The sequence below is a fragment of the Chiloscyllium punctatum genome, chromosome 16, assembly GCF_047496795.1.
Source record: "Chiloscyllium punctatum isolate Juve2018m chromosome 16, sChiPun1.3, whole genome shotgun sequence".
NCBI classification, from domain to species: Eukaryota; Metazoa; Chordata; class Chondrichthyes; order Orectolobiformes; family Hemiscylliidae; genus Chiloscyllium; species Chiloscyllium punctatum.
In genome coordinates this window covers 20,333,995-20,352,461 of record NC_092754.1, presented here as the reverse complement: position 1 = coordinate 20,352,461, position 18,467 = coordinate 20,333,995, and the positions used below count along the sequence as shown (strand labels likewise).

General features: G+C 39.5%; 1 protein-coding gene across 7 annotated transcripts in view; it reads left to right on the top strand.

The window, feature by feature from the left end:
* The window catches only part of LOC140487025 (matrix remodeling-associated protein 8-like), a 106,220-nt gene that overhangs the window by 68,963 nt on the left and 18,790 nt on the right, over positions 1-18,467 (top strand). For all 7 annotated transcript variants that reach the window (XM_072586403.1, XM_072586402.1, XM_072586398.1 and 4 more), the window contains exon 6: positions 9,230-9,661. In XM_072586403.1, coding sequence (XP_072442504.1) covers positions 9,230-9,661 — 432 coding nt within the window. The remainder of the gene's footprint in view (positions 1-9,229; positions 9,662-18,467) is intronic.

Below are 18,467 nucleotides of genomic sequence, written 5' to 3'. Positions count from 1 at the left end.
TCCTCTAGCTTATCTCTCCACGCTTCAGGCTCACTGCCTTTATTCCTGATGAAGGGCTTTTGCCCGAAACGTCGATTTCGAAGCTACTTGGATGCTGCCTGAACTGCGGTGCTCTTCCAGCACCACTAATCCAGAATCTGGTTTCCAGCATCTGCAGTCATTGTTTTTACCTCGCAGAATTTTTAAAATTCATCCATGTTAAGTGGGCATCACGAGATAGGCCAGCATGATTGCCCATCCTGAACTGCCCTTGGAGAAGGCAGAGGCAAGCTGCTTTCTTGGACCACTGCAATCTTAGGGGTGTAGAGATACCCACAAGGGAGGTTCAGTATTTTGTCTCTGCAGCAAACAAGGAATGGCAATGATCTTCTTCCAAGGGAAGATGTGTGGCTTGGTGAGGATTTGCAAGTAGTGATGTTCTCATATATTTGCTGCCCTTGTCCTTCTAGACGAAAGAAGTCATGGGTTTGGAAGTTACTGTCAGAAGAGATTGCTTTCACTGATGGACTATTCTAGAATAAGCGATATAAACATAAGATTAAACAGAAGCAATTCAAAACAGAAAGTTCAAGAAACCTTATATATCTGAGATTGTGGAACATGCTATTTTGAAGATGATTTAACGGTGAGAACATGGGTAGAATTTTGCGGTTCACCAGTGGCAAGTTTGCAGGTAACTGTAAAATATCTGGGTGGCCCTTCCTATGACCCCTCCCCTGTCAACAATTTTATGTGGCCTGGGCAAGGCCCAAGGCAGTTTGCCAGACCTTGTATCAATTAAAGTTCGGCCAAAAAAGTGACGCCTCCTGCCTAACATCAGCTTGGAAGCTGATAAGAGATGTTCAATCTCACTCTGTTTGGGCTTCAGGCTGGAAACAAGGAGGCTGGATATCCTTGCCTTGTTAGTTAAGAATGAGATTAAATCTATGGCACTGAATGACATAGGGTCAGATGATGTGGAGTCTGTGTGGGTGGAGTTGAGGAACCACAAAGGCAAAAAAACCATAATGGGAGTTATGTACAGACCTCCCAATAGTGGTCAGGGACGGAAAATGTACCAGGAAATAGGGTATGTCAGAAAGGCAAGGTCACGGTGATCATGGGGTCTTCAATATGCAGGTGGACTGGGTGAATTAATGCTGCTGGTGGATCCAAAGAAAGGGAATTCACAGAATGCTTACAGGTTGGCCTTTTGGAACAGCTTGTGATGGAGCCACAAAGGAGCAGACTATTCTGGACTTAGTTCTATGTAATGAGCCAGACTTATAAAAGATCTTAAAGTAAGGGCTCACTTAGGAGGCAGCAATCATAATATGGTATAGTTCAGTTTGCAGTTTGAAAGAGAGAAGGCAAAATTGGATGCAATGGTGTCACAGTTAAATAAAGGTAATTATAGGGGCATGGGAGAGGAACTGATGAAAGTTGACTGGAAGCAGAGCCTAGTGGGGAAGACAGTAGAGCAGCAAAGGCAGGAGTTTCTGGGTGTAATTGTGAACACAATACAGAGGTTCATCCCAAAGAAAAGAAAGATTATCCAGGGAGGGGTTAGACAGCCATGGGTGACAAAGGAAGTCAGGAAATGTATCAAAGAAAAAGAGAGAGCCTATAAAGTGGCCAAGAGCACTGGGAAATCAGAAGATTGGGAAGACTACAAAAACAAACAGAGGAGTACAAAGAGAGAAATAAGGAAGGAGAGGATCAAATATGAAGGTAAGCTAGGCAGTAATATTAGAAATGATAGTAAAAGTTTCTTTCAATACATTCGAAAAAATGAGAGGCAAAAGTAGAAATTAGGTCGCTCCAAATTGCTGCTGGAAGGCTAGTGCTGGGAGATAAGGAAATAGCTGAAGATCTTAATAAGTCCTTTGTGTCACTCTTCACAGTGGAAGGCATGAGTAATATCCTAACAATTAAGGAGAGTCAGGGGCAGAGTTGATATGGTAGCCATTACAAAAGAGAAAGTGCTAGAAAAGCTAAAAGGTCTAAAAATTGATAAATCTCCTGGCCAAAAGGCCTTTGATAAGGTGCCTCACGGGAGGCTGCTGAGTAAGGTGAGGGTCCATGGTGTTCGAGGTGAGCTACCCGCATGGATTGGAGATTGGCTGTTTGACAGAAGGCAGAGAGTTGGGATGAAAGGTTCTTTTTCGGAATGGCAGCTGATGACAAGTGATAAGTGTTGGGGCCGCAGCTGTTCACCTTGTATATTAATGGTCTGGATGAGGGGACTGGGGGCATCCTGGTAAAATTCATCGATGATACGAAGTTAGATTAGATTAGATTAGATTAGATTAGATTACTTACAGTGTGGAAACAGGCCCTTCGGCCCAACAAGTCCACACCGCCCCGCCGAAGCGTAACCCACCTATACCCCTACATCTACATCTACCCCTTACCTAACACTACGGGCAATTTAGCATGGCCAATTCACCTGACCTGCACATCTTTGGACTGTGGGAGGAAACCGGAGCACCCGGAGGAAACCCACGCAGACACGGGGAGAACGTGCAAACTCCACACAGTCAGTCGCCTGAGGCGGGAATTGAACCCGGGTCTCCGGCGCTGCGAGGCAGCAGTGCTAACCACTGTGACACCGTGGGTGGACAGACAAGTAGTACTGAGGAAGTGGGGAGGCTGCAGAAAGATTTGGGCAGTTTAGGAGAGTGATCCAGAAAATGGCTGATGAAATTCAACATGAGCAAGTGCAAGGTCTTGTACTTTGGAAAAAAAGAATACAGGCATGGACTATTTTTTGAACTGTGAGAAAATTCATAAAGCCAAAGTACAAAGGGATCTGGGAGTGCTATGCCAGGATTCTCTAAAGGTTGACTTGCAGGTTGAGACCGTGATTAAAAAAGCAAATGTAATGTTGTCATTTACCTCAAGAGGGTTGGAATATAAAAGCAGCAACATACTTCTGAGACTTTATAAAGCTCTGATTAGTCCCCATTTAGAATACTGTGTCCAATTTTGGGCTCCACACCTCAGGAAGGACATAGTGGCACCAGAGTGTGTCCAGCGGAGATTCACACAGATGATCCCTGGAATGGTAGGCCTAATATATGATGAACAGCTGAGGATCCTTGGATTGTATTCATTAGAGTTTAGAAGGTTGAGGGGAGACCTGATAGAAATTTACAAGATAATGCATGGCTTAGAAAGGGTGGATGCTAGGAATTTGTTTCCGTTATGTGGGGAGACTAGGACCCGTGGGCACAGCCTTAAAATTAGAGGGGGTTGATTTAGAATGGAAATGGGGAAACATTACTTCAGCCAGAGAGTGGTGCGCCTGTGAAATTCATTGCCACGGAGCACATTGGAGGCTGGGACATTGGGTGTCTTCAAGGCAGAGATTGATAAATTCTTGATCTCTCATGGAATTAAGGGCTACGGGGAAAGTGCGGGTAAGTGGGATTGAAACGCCCATCAGCCATGATTGAATGGTGGAGTGGACTCGATGGGCCAAATTCCTGTATCTTGTGGTCTTATGAAGGGTCCCATGCCACACTGGCTGTCCTCCTCAAAAGTCCCCTTTTCTCTCCCAAGGTTTGATTTCATGAGTGTGCCCTACACCAAGCCCTCTTCATCGAGACCCCTGTCCTCCCAGCCATAAAACTCCCACACTTTATCTGATCTTGGATTCTGTGACTTGGAATCTGGTCACTGCTTGTAACCCATGATCTGGCCATTGCTTCAACTGCCCCTGCTGGGTCTAAAGAGTAGCCAGCCAGTCAAAAAGGGTAGCATCCTACTTGGACAGAAACTTCACCTCAGAGGAGCAGAGATTCCATCTCCGGCTAAGTTGACATTCTTTGGAATGTGAAGTGGCAGTGAGACTGCTATGTTTAGCAAAGGCAGGTGGTGGGCAGGAAACTTCGCCATTCAAAGTATACTGTCCATGTCAACATTTAAGAATAGGTAGTGATAGGTAGTTGGATGAATCACGAATTAAGGCGTGTGGAACTAGGGCTTGCATATGGAATAACAATACTGCTTGCTTGCTGCATAAACACCAGCACAGGCTAGTTGGGCTGAATTTCCTTTTTTCATGTTATAATTTCAGTGTAATCCTTTGACTGTTTTGTCAACACATCTCTCTCGTCTGTTCTGGTACAACTGAAAAACCGAGTTTTTTATAGCACAATTAAGATTAGCAACACTCTAACCTGCAAAAATCACCTCATTTGAATAATCGGAAAACAATGCTCCATCTTGAGCACTGATCTGAATTCTTTCAACATAACATTAGTGAAGAGATCTGTGTGATGGTGACAAAGAGATGAGTTTATAAAAGACATAAACTCTTTTGCACCTAAGTACACAAGAGATATGTGGAAATTATTGTCACTTCTGAGATGTATTGTGTTATTTCCAGAGGATGAACAATCCTTTCAAACTTTCATTTTGGCTGGATTATATATGTGAGCTAGGACTCTGCAGCACATTCTCTTTTGAAAGTTGATGCCCATTGCATCTCATCTCAGGATTTTTAGATGGGTTTAAAAGGTGGGACATTGCAACACATTCTCCATCTCCTGAATTACTTGTCCTGAACAATCAAGTCATCACATCTCTGGTTCTTGATAGTATTGATTATAAATTTCAGCCACAGTGATGCTTCCAATTAAAACTGAGCTTATTAACTTCATGTCACCAAAAATAAATGTAATCACAAGGATGAAAAATAAAAATAGATGGGTAGGGCTCAACAATTCTATTCAATTTTTATATCCCCCACTCTCCATTATTTCTCAAACCAGCTAAATATCCAAATCGATCCAGGGGAGTGCATTGGGGAAAATGTATTTATTTAAGCTTTGTGTTGTACAGATTATAAAGAATAAGGGATTTGAAGTGAGTTAACTATATTCACAAGTTGCAGAGTTCTGATGCCAGCAAGCATTGTCCTGTGTCACTGCTTTCATTCTTCGCAAATATCCCCAAATTTAGAACCTGCCAGACTCAGTCACAAAGTATGGACCTGTGGATATGATTGTTCACGCCATGTGAATGGTAGATCTTTGTTGGGTGAAATACTCCAACTGAATCACAAGTTTATTGATAACATGATATCAATCTATTAGAATACTTCAAAAACTTTATACTGATCACTATGAAGTATTATGCATATAAACATTTTGCCAATAAACAATACCTTCTGGTTACCCACTCAATAAACAATACATAGTGCATTCCAGAGAGATGACAGTAAATGCAGTGAACGGAAAAAGCTTCCCACAAATATGTCTTACCAGAAATGGTTCTATTATTACTTTTGTTGAAACAGTAAATGCTCTTCACTGCTTTTCTTGGGTGTTCCACTTACAATGGGCTTTAAGTGATTTTTGCCTTTTAACCTACCCTATTTTCTGGAAAGGATTACAGCCAGTCTTGGGGTTGGAAATTGAATGCTTTTGTGGGTTTAGATTTTCAGTGTTGTTTTGAATTATAACAGGATTGAACAGTAGGGACAAATTAATTTAAAGTTTTATTGAACATTTACTTGGTACAAGCAAGTTATCACATCTGTGTTCTTAAAAGTAGTGTGCCCATCAGGGACTAAAGCTGCTCACAACAACTTTAATTCTCGGTATTGAACAGCAAAAGGGTGGCACAGTGGTTCAGTGGTTAGCACTGCTGCCTCACTACACCAGGGACCAAGATTTGATTCCTGCCTCAGGCGACTGTCTATATGGAGTTTACACATTCTCCATGTGTCTGCGTGAGTTTCCTCCTGATACTCTGGTTTCCTTCCAGTCCAGAGATGTGCAGAATAGGTGAATTGGCCATGCTAAATTGCCCATAGTGTTCAGGGATGTGTAGGGTAGGTGCATTAGTCATGGGAAATGTAGGGTTATATGGTAGGGAAGTGTGTTTGGGTGGATACTGTTTGGAGGGTTGGTGTGGACTTGTTGGGCCAAAGGGCATGTTTCCACACTGTCAGGATTCTATGGTAAAAGGTACTTGACCACAAACCCCCCCATATCTATGCCCTTAGTTACAGGATATTATGTATTCCTGGCACCTTTTCTCTCAACTGAACTTAAACCAATTCTGTTCACGTCAGAAGAGCATCACACAATGTGTTTTGGTACAAAGCTGCAAGCGGCTGTTGTGCTCCTCTTCTCTCAAAATGATTTAGTCTTAGTGCATTTCCATGATACAACCATTCTAAGCTTGACACTGCCAACCTATATTAATCTTCATCTTCTAGGCAATTAGCAAGCTTAACCACATAATCTCATTCCATGATGCATGTTAGGAACACATATTTATGGGTTTTGGGAATTGGATCATTTCTGGGTTGCAGAGGATTTAACATGTGACTTTTTGGGTGTAAAAATTGGAAGGTCAAAAGAACTGCCTGCTGTTTGCAAAAAGCCAAAAATCTTTGAAATAAATTTTTTAAAATGAAAGGTAAAAGATTGATTTACTGCTTATAATTGCTGGACAAACCTTCTGAGATTTGAAAGGTGGCTGGTCTTAGTGGTGATGGCTCTCTCTGAGTAACAGTATAAACTTTAAAGAAATCCAGTTGAAGAAATATCCCAGTGGACCATTTCCTGACAATCTGAGATGTCCAAAAATCAATATTTGTGATGTCTTTACAAACCTTGAAAGCTGAACTATTAATTTAAGTTGTAAGACCTGTGTCTAACTAACCTGCTATCCAGACAAGGGTTCTGCATTGTTTTGTGGTTGACAACAACATGATCTCATTGACAAGAAACTGGAAAACTGTGAGAACATCACCTTGTTCTCCCCTTTTTTTGTTTGGATTCTTGATAAACAGGGTTTTTTTCTCTATTTTTCTTCTTCTCATAATTGCTGTGCAGAGCTGGGTCATTTAGTCTCATATGAATGAGTTTAAAGGGATACTGTTTAGATCTGTGTAGTAATTGATGATCACTTTGGCATATTGTTAAAAGCATTAGTTGTTTTCTAATAAACCAGTTATTTTGAGTTTATTGGGGAAAATAGAAACTGGTGAGAAAGTCTTTTTTTTGTCCTAGGAAGCAGTAATAAAGAGAAACAAATTAATTATTTTTGTGATCATTAACATTTATACTTTTGGTCCAGCTCATGGAGATGTGTGGTCTGATTTTCAGCACACTCATCCTGTCGGACATAAAACTTGTGGCAAGTTGTCAACCTATAATATTTTCCCCACGTTTTCTTACATGCTCTCAATGAGTGGCCAGACCACTCAAAACATTCCTAAGCAGGCAACCCAGATTATAACTTTGCAATTTGTTTCAGTAAGTGTACAGTAAAATTACCCAGAGTAAGTTAGCTAGGTTGACCACCAGATTTTAAAACAGACAACAAATTATTCACAAAATTACAGAATGAAACACAAAGAACAGAATATAGAATAACCACAGAACTTAGTCTATCCAAACTAGACTTAATTAAGCTGCTCCAAAAATACACAACAGTCCCAATAAATAAACCCCCTTAAACACAGGGTAAAAATGAAACAAAGGCTTCCAAGTCAAACTTAGAAGGGCACAAGGAGAGAGAGTTCATCAGCCTGTTTCATACAGCGCCTGCCGCACTGATTCTAACTTAACTTCAGTTTTCAGGACTGACCATTCCCATTTCATTATACAGGTCGCATCTAAAACATGACCACTTTGGCCTGAAGTCTCATCTGTTTACATATAAACAAAGGCCTCTCAAAATTCTTTCTCATCTCTGTACCAAACTAGTCACCTCAGAGCCGGGAGCTGGTTTACGACCCCTCAGAAAAAAAACCAAGGACATATTATTCTTGCGAAAAGGACCAACTTTGTGACAATTGGAAACATTATCAATAAGGCAAAAATAAAATTAGAGAAAAATAAAGCATAATTCCTCCATCTGGAATGATTTTGAAAGAATCAGCTGGGAGGGACTTCTCTCGAGGGACACTGCAGTTGGAAATTCTGCCTTCGAGAATGGTTCTATGGTTGTGTGAGGAAATCCCTGTCGAAGCGAAAGGCACCTATTTGAGTGGTGGAAAGGAGGCTACACTGAGAGAATGTGACTCTCTTACTTTCAAATTTGTGTTGATTCACTTTTCGAGGTTGCCTAATTGCTAAAATTATGCTATTGGGAATTAAATCCCTCTATTAGTTTTTGACATCTCCCTCCAACCTCTGGAATACAAGGTACAAATTTGATTGTTTCCTTGTCTAAAGTGTCAAGTAAAATTAACTGCAAGGTACATCTCTGCTCACAGCATCACATACCTTGGTGAGGTCTACAGAAGTGAAGTATAAGGATTTAGTTTGCTCACCACGCTTATTGTATTTGTCCAAGTACAAATATCATGTCTCTATTTTGTGAATGCTGTGAATACTGTGTGATGTATATTCACATTAGGACTAAGTGAATTTTGGCTCAGCCTTATATTAATGGTATGCATTAAATAAAAGTATTTTTCTTTGATTCAAAGATGAGTTTCACAGGCAGTAATTCTCCTACCTGGTCATGCTTATGTGTTTAATTCATTATCCTTCTTAAAATACAGAACTAGCTATAATTTCCAGAAGAAATTTGATATTCAACAATAGCATTATGAGCATTGCCCATTAGGCAATTAGACTATAAATCGATAAACTATTTGTTAACTGCTTCCTATTTGCCTCAAATGTTCCTCTTCTAAGCAATGCTGAGTAAAGACTTACTGAACCTGGTTTTACCCCAATATCAAATGCAGGCATTCCCACAGATTTATTGCACACATGCAAACCTAAGTTAATGTTTAACCTTCCTGAAACAAGTATTCCAGAGTTTTAATCTTTGCCTGACCTATTTTACCATCTTTAATTATCTAGTTATAAATATGTTAAAAGACTACCTGCATGAATTTCCATTACATTTTCCATTATGGATTTTTTTCTGTCTACATTCATATAAACTGCTTATGTAAACATTTCATTCATGCTCCCTTCTGCTAGTGGAGGGGTAAACAGTGCCTCCATTGGAAATGAGGTGTAATTAGAGAGCAATAACTTTACAAGGCAGTTTCCATTTAAAAAGCATAGAAATTTAAATAGCAAATTATAAGACTAAGGTTTCATTGTGTCACTTTAAAGTTAAGACTGAATTATGTGTCTATATCTTGATACTTTGCATTCCAGAGCTCTAACTGCACTCAACCAAAACTATTCACTGTGCAGTACCACAGTTTGAATGGTATTTATTACTTACATAACTTCTAACTGAGTTTGCTTTCTGTTTGTAGCAAAAAAGGTGAGGAAGCTGTGGGATGGAGAGAAGACTGTGATTGTGGCCTTAGTTGGTTCAACTGTAGTCCTGCCTTGTGAAAATCACAACCACATTTGGACAGAAAGACATAGTGAAGAGGAGCAACAGGTGGTCCATTGGGATAGATCGCCTCCTGGTGTTTGGCATGACCAGGCTGATCGTCTGATTGACCTCTATGCTTCTGGGGAACAGCGATCTTATGGTCCTCAGTTTATCAGGAAACGGATGAATATATCAGACACCGCATTTGCTGATGGTGACTTTTCACTGACAATCTCTAACCTTAGCTTGGGTGATGAAGGAATCTATTCATGCGATTTGCACCACCATTATTGTGGAATTCATGAGAGACGCATCTTCAATCTCTTCATTACAGATCCAGTCAAAGTGAACTTTACACAAAAATCATGTAAGTCATTTTTCATATTATTATTCATGAATAGTTGTGCATGTTAAATTTATAGTAACCCATCTGTTACTTTAGGTATTACATCCTGCACCAAAAAACACAACAAAATAATCTAATTTCTTGATTTTTAGTTACATTTTTTCCCTTTGGACCTCCCTTAGAAGTCATGAAACCAGTGTTTCATTCTCTCATGCACATTAGTCTACTCAGAAAGAGTCAGCATGTTAAGAAGGTGTCATTGTTGAGCTAATCCTATTCTGATCCAATATGTCTATTTTTTTCTTAGGTTATAGAATAATGATTAGGAGCAGAAACCTTGGGCAACTTTCCACTAGCTTTGGGAAGTTGATACTTTAACACCCCTGCTGTCATGAGTGAGTTCAACAAACTCGAGATGAGCTTTGATTTGAATTATGGTTCACTGCCTATGACAAACCAGAATATAGAGGAACCTTCCTACAGGTTCTGTCTTACTGCACAGTGACAGAGGTCTGCAGCACCCTGTGACCATTCATTTGTTATGTGAGGACACCATTTGCAGTTAATTATGAAGATAGTTTGATATGATTGCATTGTTGACGAGAAACATATCATTTATCCGACAATGACACCTTATTGGTGCTCTTCTGCTGGCCTAACCTAATTTATAATCTGATCTACTGAATGAAGAATGCATGAGAAGCAACGACAAAAAGTTAGAAAATTTGATTAAAAGCTCATTGGTCTTTGTATTTTTTACTTCCTGTGTCTACTTCTCTCCCTCAGCTTTTCTATCTCGACTTCATTTCCTTAATACTGACTAACTTTGTACCTATCTCTCACCAATCAACTCTAGCTATTTCTTTACAAACAAGTGACAAAAAAATGGAGAATTGTGATTTATCTGTTGGCTTGTTGTTAGCTAACTGTGATTAATAAGGAGATTCAGTTGAACCAGTTGTGACTGAATGATAAAATGGTTATGGCACAGAAGAAAGTCATTCAAACATAAGCTTGTTCCAGCTCTCTGCAGAACAGTTTAGCTAGTGCCACTACACTCTTTACTTATAATGTCACCCTTCAGGTATTTAACCACTTCCATTTGGAAAGTGCAATTGAATCTGCTTCCACCACTGTTGCAGACAGTGCATTCCACTCACTGCATACAAATAAAATTTGGTGGTGAGCCAGCTGTGATTAATGCACGGGATTATTTGCATTTGTTGTTGTTTTATATGTTTATCCTTAAACTATGCATTTGTTTTCTTCATTCACGAAATGAGGGCATCATTAGTTAGGCCATCATTTATTACCAATTCCCCATTGCCCAGAGGGCAGTTAAGGGTCAACTACATTGCTGTGGGTCTGGAATCACATGTAGGCCAGACCAGGTAAGGATGGCAACTTTCATCCCTAAAGGACATTAATGTACCAGATTTTGTTTTTTCCGATAACCAACAATGTGACCAGTAGATTGTTATTGAATTCAAACACCACCATGGTTGGATTTAAATTAGATTAGATTGCATACAGTGTGGAATTAGGCCCTTCGGGCCAACAAGTCCACACCGACCCTCCGAAGAGTAACCCACCCAGACCCATTTCCCTCTGACTAATGCACCTAACACTATGGGCAATTTAGCGTGGCCAATTCACCTGACCTGCATATCTTTGGACTGTGAGAGGAAACCCATGCAGACACTGGGAGAATGGAATCAAACCTGGGATCCTGGTGCTGTGAAGCAACCTTGCTAACCACTGAGCCACCGTGCTGCTCCACACCCTCCTAGGTCCCCAGAATATTAGCTGGGTCTCTGGATTTATAGTCTAGTGACAATACCACTAGGTCATTCTCTCTCCAAAGAAAAGTTTGCATTCGGCAAAAAAAACCTCATTCTTCATATGGGATAAACCTAAGGGGGCAGAATGATGTACTCCAGTCATTGTTTCATACCCAAGAAAAGTACAATGCTCCACTCATACTCTTTGTATAAAGAAGAGATTTACGACATTTACTGTATCAGAGACATCTGATCTTCAAAATAAATTGTGAAAATAAGCATATCTTACCAGCGAGGTGAAAGTGAGGACTGCAGATGCTGAAGATTAGAGTCGAGAGTGCGGTGCTGGAAAAACACAGCAGGTCAGGCAGCATCTCAGGAGCAGGAAAATCGACATTTTGGGCAAAAAGACTTTACTAGCTGTCGAGCAACAGGTGGGGAGGTGGGCATGTTAAATTAGAGAGAAAGTGGGGGATAGCATGCCTTTAGTTTTCTTGCCACCATAGCTTTTACAATGGCTGGGAAGGTAGAAGACAATCCCCATGTCCTTAAGTCAATTGGGTCAATTAAATAGCCAGTTGAGCCTCATCCTGTCTTTGCTGACATCCTGATGGTGTGTGGGCCACTTTTCAGACCCTGGGAAGAAGCAGCGTAAATGCTGGCCTTCCTATGGGCTTGAAATTAAGGCCTTATAATTGAGTCAGAAGGAGTGCTCCCTTGTTGGCAGTGGCTTTTGCTGCACTTGTCTCCTGCCATACTGCGGCTGTAGTCTGCCTGACTGGCCCCAGTGACTCCAGATATCACTTGCCAGTTTTGAGTGCACTTGATCCTATGGTGTCTCTCTGTTGGGTGCAGTCCATTCATAGTAATGTTTCTGAACAAATAATCCTCTGACCAGCTGTTGAGTGTGGCAGGTGATCATTCTTTGAAAGGACAATAGTCCTGATGGCTACTATTTTGACAACAAACAAGAATGTAATAAATAAAAATTCCAGTCAAGATACTTGATACAGGCCTCAGAGAAAATCAGAAATGATCAGTCCTGAACCTTGACTGTACCTTTGTCCCAGGTGTGAAGTCAGCACACAACATTCATTCACATATATAGCCATTGTTTCTGCTTGTTTTGAATTATAGAATGGTTACAACGTACATGGAGACTATTCAGCCCATTATGTCCATCCAGACTGTCTATTCCAAGGAAATTTTTCTCTTAAGATTATGATCCAATTCTTGCTTGAGAGCCACGATCGAACCTCCCTTTGTCTCACTTACAGGCTGTGCATGTCAAATCCTAATCACTCATTGCATAAAAAATGTTTTTCTACACATCGTATTTAAACAACTTATATTTTGCATTCCTGTATGGTTAAGGTCACTTTAAACTCTACTAACGGCACTGATGCACATGCCTTGAGTTCATGGCTAGAAGTGCACAATTGAATTTTCATTGCTGTCAGACACTCAGAAGTGGCACATACTCAGGTGTAAGTTTTTCTCCATTATACAAATGACACTTTGATAAAACTCAGATAGGTGGTAAGCAGTATCTAGTATCACTAAAGGATTTAATAATTGAGAACTCTTCACATTAGACATTTTAAAATAGAGCAGGAAGCATCATTTTTATTTTAAAATAGCAGGACATGTTTTAACAAAGTTAGGCCTCAGTGTGTATGCCAAAAGTCAGGGTGCAGACCAACAAGATTGTTATTCAGAACAGTTTGACAGCTAGGGGGTGGATTTAGACCCATTTTAAAATCTGAACCACATCATCGCAGTCAAGGTTTGTGAAGAAAGCTAGAAGCCAGAGACTTGTTCAAAATTGAACATTTGGCCTCTTCTGAATAAATCCGGTGAAGTAGCTCATGGTTTCTTTTGGACAAGCATTGGTCGTCCAGTTAGGTCCTATGTATGTGGCCTGCGAAGTATAGTGGAACCAAAGTTCCCCTTTTCTCTGCATTAGAGTAAGTTGAAAAGAAAAAGGCTTCTGTTGTTGTACTTTATTAATCTCTTTGAGAGCTGGAAAAGCTGACTTTACAGCCACTTTCAGAACTGAATCCTCAAACAGGCTTTTCATTTGCAGATCCAGATAGCCCAGTGTCTGCTTCTGGCTGCCAATATGATGTTGGATGTATTTCAAGCATTCTTGATAGAGCTCCACAAAATTGAATGCTTTTGTCCCATATGTCAAGAAGGGTGAAACAAACCCAATTGCTTCCCTAGAGAATCTTCAGAAATTAGAGTTGGAGCTTTGTGTTCAGTGAGTGCTGCAGAATGATAAGGGGTCTTAAATGCAGAAAAGATTGTGTCGCGTATGAAATATTTTCCTGTGTACCAAAACTGAGGCAGGAAAGAAAAATACAGGGAAGAGAAACACCAAAAATCAAATGAGTTTAATTATCAGACCCCCAACACTTCGAAGATATTAGGTAGACCAGTAAATTCGGAATTAGTACTGTTATGGACCAGGCCAGACTCCTCATAACCTTTCAAAAAGGTAGCCTAGACCCTAACTTGGCTAGTTGTTTTAAGAAACCAAACCAGAGTAAAGCTGAGCTGAGAGAACTGGCCATTCTCCTTTCATTATACAAGTTTGTTTTTAACATGAAAGCCTTTTGCCTGAGACAGTTTCTGTTATCTGTAACCAAATTGGCCCTAAAATTCATCCAAACTCAGACTTTTGGAACCTGTGTTTTTACGACCTCCTAAAGAAAAAACAAGGACAACCTAACCTTTTTAAAGGAGCAGCTTCATCACACCACCGCCCTTTTAAAAAAAACCATCAATATCCAAAGATGGCTTCATTTTAAAAGCCCTTTAAAAATTGGTTAGTAGTTTAAAACGCACGTATGCATTACACTGACTATAAACACGTAAACATGCACAACTATGTTCTGCCTCAGTCTGTTGCATTCCTGTCACTGAACTCCTGTGTTTCTCATTCGAGTCTAAACAGTCTTGCATTTTTATCTTTAGATTTCTCCACAAGCTTCAATGGGTTATGATCAGTGTACATGATTGTCTCAGATACATTACTGGTAACATAAACATGTTGTAATGCCAATATCAAGCTCAATTTATCTCAATTTTTGATAACTTCCTCATTGTCCCATTTAATTTGAGGAATGTCCAAGTCAGAGTCATCTGAATTTGGTTCTTCCCTCTGTGTTGTAATCAGTAACACATTCTTCTCTTGCCTGTGGTTTTCCAATTACCTGACATGGTATGACACGTCTGGCAAAATTCAACCAAATCCTTGTGCAGTCCAAGCCAGTAAAAATGTTTGTGTATTTTAGCTCGTGTTTTCCTCACTTCAAAATGATCCCTAAGTGTTAGCTCATGCGCTACTCGCAACACCTTCCTATACCACACTGGCAATACAATTTGATGAACTTCTGCCCATTTCTCATCTGCCTGAATATGTGACGATCTTCATTTCTTCATTAAGACATAATTTTTAAGCTAATAACATTCAGGGATACATTCGGATTCCTTTTCTGTGTTTGCCTTTTGATTCAATTGCTTTAGGTTTTCATCTTTCTGCTATAACTCAGTTAATTTATCTGAGCTAAAGATGTTTGCATTGTCATCTATCTGCTCCTGCTTTATCTCAACCATCTGATTAAACAGGGTCTCTGCTAATTCCACTTCAACTTTCTTATCTGTACTCTTTGATCTCTCCTGTTTCAGCTGGTGACTTTGTGACCTCATTACCACACAGTCAGAAAAAAATCCAGGATATGTGTCCTGCAATAGTTCAGTTGCCTGAGTTTCCACTGGGGTTTCAACCACAATAGGCAACCCTCCTACCGGTGTATCACCTATATTATTAGCAAGGACAAATTGAATCCTTGCAGCTCAGAGTTTGTCCAGTACTCCTGACACGAATTCTCCACTCTTCTCTGGACATTCTAACCTCACCACATAATTGAGCGCTTTTTGTCTCACTGTGAATTCCTGTCACTAGTACCTATTCTGGCAATAGTCCTTTCAGTACATATCTCCTCATCTTTCAGTATCACAGACTGAGAGGATCCTGTGGCTCTTAATATTGTAACCTCTTTACTGCTGTTCCTAGCCTATGCAAATAAACTTTACTTTATGCAAGTAAGTGGTTTAAGAATATCTGGCACTTCCTCCTTAACCAACCTCCGACCAGCTTGTACATTCTGATGCAGCTCTCTCACTTCCACTGTGCTTTCTGTTACCACTCCAACAAAATTTACTGGCTTATCATGTTTTCCTATATCTGGTTTCCCAGTACTTCTAACCTACCAATACTGTGATTTCATGTGGCTTACTTTATTGCAATGAAAACACCAGATCTTTTTAACTTGCCTGTCTTTTCAAGGCTTCCCTTTTTACCCTGTGGTAAGTTATCCTTATGATCTTCACCGAGTTCTACCTTTCACTTTCCACATGAGGATTTCTCTTTTCCCCAATTTCCATTCCTCATTGACTGAAATTGATTCTGGAAGCCAAACTTTGATTTTATGAACAAACCTATTTCAGCCAATCTTGCCATTTTAACTATCTGATCTTCTATATGAGTTCTCACTACTTCAGGAAGTGAATTTTTGAACTCCTCCAAAATAATTGTCTCTCTAAGAATGTTGTAGGTTTGCTGTATTTTTAATGCTCTGATCCATCAATCAAAATTACTTAGTTTCTTCCTTTCAACCTCAATGTAGGTTTGACCGGGATCCCTCCTTAGATTCCTGAAAGATTGTAGGCTTCTGGCACAAGCTCATCTGGAATTAAAATGGCTTTCTTCACCTCCTGATATGCCCTAGACACCTCCCTCTGATAGTGATGTGAATACCTCACTAGCTCTACCAACAAGTTTTGTTTGAATCAACAAAACCCACATGGTCACTGGCCACCACATTTGTTTAGTCACTTTTTCAAATGAGATGAAAAAGGCTTCCACATGCTTCTCATCAAATTTAGGCAATGCTTGAATATATTTAAACAGGCCTTTGGTTACCATGGGTTTGCTCATCCTCACTCTCTTCCTCACTAAGCTTACCTTCAGCCTTCATCTCCATTCTTTTAGCTGACTTTCCTGTCTAAGTGCCAATTTCTGAAATTCAAACACTCTTTTTCTCTCACTTCTGTTGTAAAGTGAGTAGTCCAGAAGAGAATCAGTTGGTCAAACCACTTAGTTTTAAACAAAACAGAATTTATTTATAAGATTACTGAATGAAACACAAAGAACAGAAAACAGAATACTGAATAACATTTCCCATTCGAGAAACCTAACAGATGATCCCATTAATGATGCTGCTCCAAAATACTTGCAACAATCCCCATAAACACCCCATCGGCACAAAAGCTAAAATCAAACACAAGTTCTTAAAGGATAGAAGTCACAGAAAGAGAACCAGCCTGAGCTTGCTTCTGAATTCGAGCAGTGTTTCCACACAATTACTGCTAAAAGAAACCAAACCAGAGGAAAGCTGAGCTAAGAGAACTAGCCACTCTCCTTTCATTATACAAGTTTGTTTTTAACTTGAAAGCCTTGTGCCTGAGACAGATCTGTTAGCTGTAAACAAATTGGCTATAAAACCCATCCAAACTCAGACTTTTCGGAACCTGTATTTTTACAATCTCCTAAAGAAAAACAAGGACAACCTAATCTTTATATAGGAGCAGCTTCATCACAGTATATTGCAAATTAGTTAACAGTGAAGTTTTGGTGAACTGCACATGCTTCAACATATGTCTGAAGTCTCCTGATGAAGGAAATCAGTTATTTCAATTTCTTTCAGAACACAACCATTAGAAAAAATAGGGAAGCAGCAGTTAAATCCAAAGTAAGCAACAGTTTAATGTTACGAGTGTTGGATGTGTCCATCTGTTTGACATTTCTGTTCTGAGGATCTCAGGACAAGTTTCCATCTTAAAAAAAACCTTCAAAAAATTTCATGTGAGAGAGAATGATTAAGATTTTAATTCAATGCAAGAAAATAAAACATAAGTATTAAAGCCGTCATGTATGAAAGAGACTGCTTCTGTTCGAAAGTGTAGATAAATGTTTCCCAGCGAATATCAAATGGTACAGTCTTGGCAGGGTTCAGCACTGCCAGCAACAAGCGACTTAAATCTTATTATCTTTTTGTCTTTGAGCTTTTTATTTTGTCCTGTCCTCATTATACTCTTCTAATACCCACATCTTATGACGTTGTTATTTCTTTAAAAGGTGTCTTACATCCCCAACTGTTTTATGAAAGTTCACTTCTAAGAATTTCCAGAAGTTTCTGAGACATGAACCGCATCCTGTTAATTGATTCAATGCATATGGGAACCATGTGGAACTGGCTGCATTCCAGCAGCTCAGTGTTCTTCAATTCTCTGAAAAAAAAGCAGTAAAATATTTTTAAACAGAGAGTAAAATTATTGAACAGAGAGTAAAATGATTTGAGCACATTAATTTCTAAAATGTAAATGTGATGTGATACAAAGCTGAATGTCTACTTTTAAATCTAAAAGATATGTCAAAATATAAGTGACCAGAACCCTATACAGCTGCTAACTGAAACACCAGTCTGTCTTCAACCATGTTGATCTTGGTTTAAATCCACGAATGAAGGATTGGGTTCTTGTTCCAGAGGCACAAGAAAAGAAAACAAGGGTTTGATATTAAACAGTTACTGTATTCAGGAAATCTCCTTGAACTGGAGTGAAAGACAGTGATTAGCATTGATAAGGTAGTGCTGGATTCTGGGAATGCTTACAGCTAAACATTCCAGACAGATAGGGTGTTATGGAAACTAGTTGAGAAATCTAAAATGTTTGGAAATTTGATAGTTGATAGTTTGACTTTGGGCCTGTTGCATGCACTGTTGATTCCAAAATGTTCAGTTAGTGCACAAATAGAAAATTAGCTGTGTTCGTAGTCACATTGAAAATTTGAAGATGATGCTTTCACTTGATGTCATTGTTGTGTGACAAAGTAACTGACTTGCAACAAAATTGAACTATAAATCAGTCAAAACCCAGTTAAATGGTGGAAAAAAATGAAAGGAAATAAATAACCTATT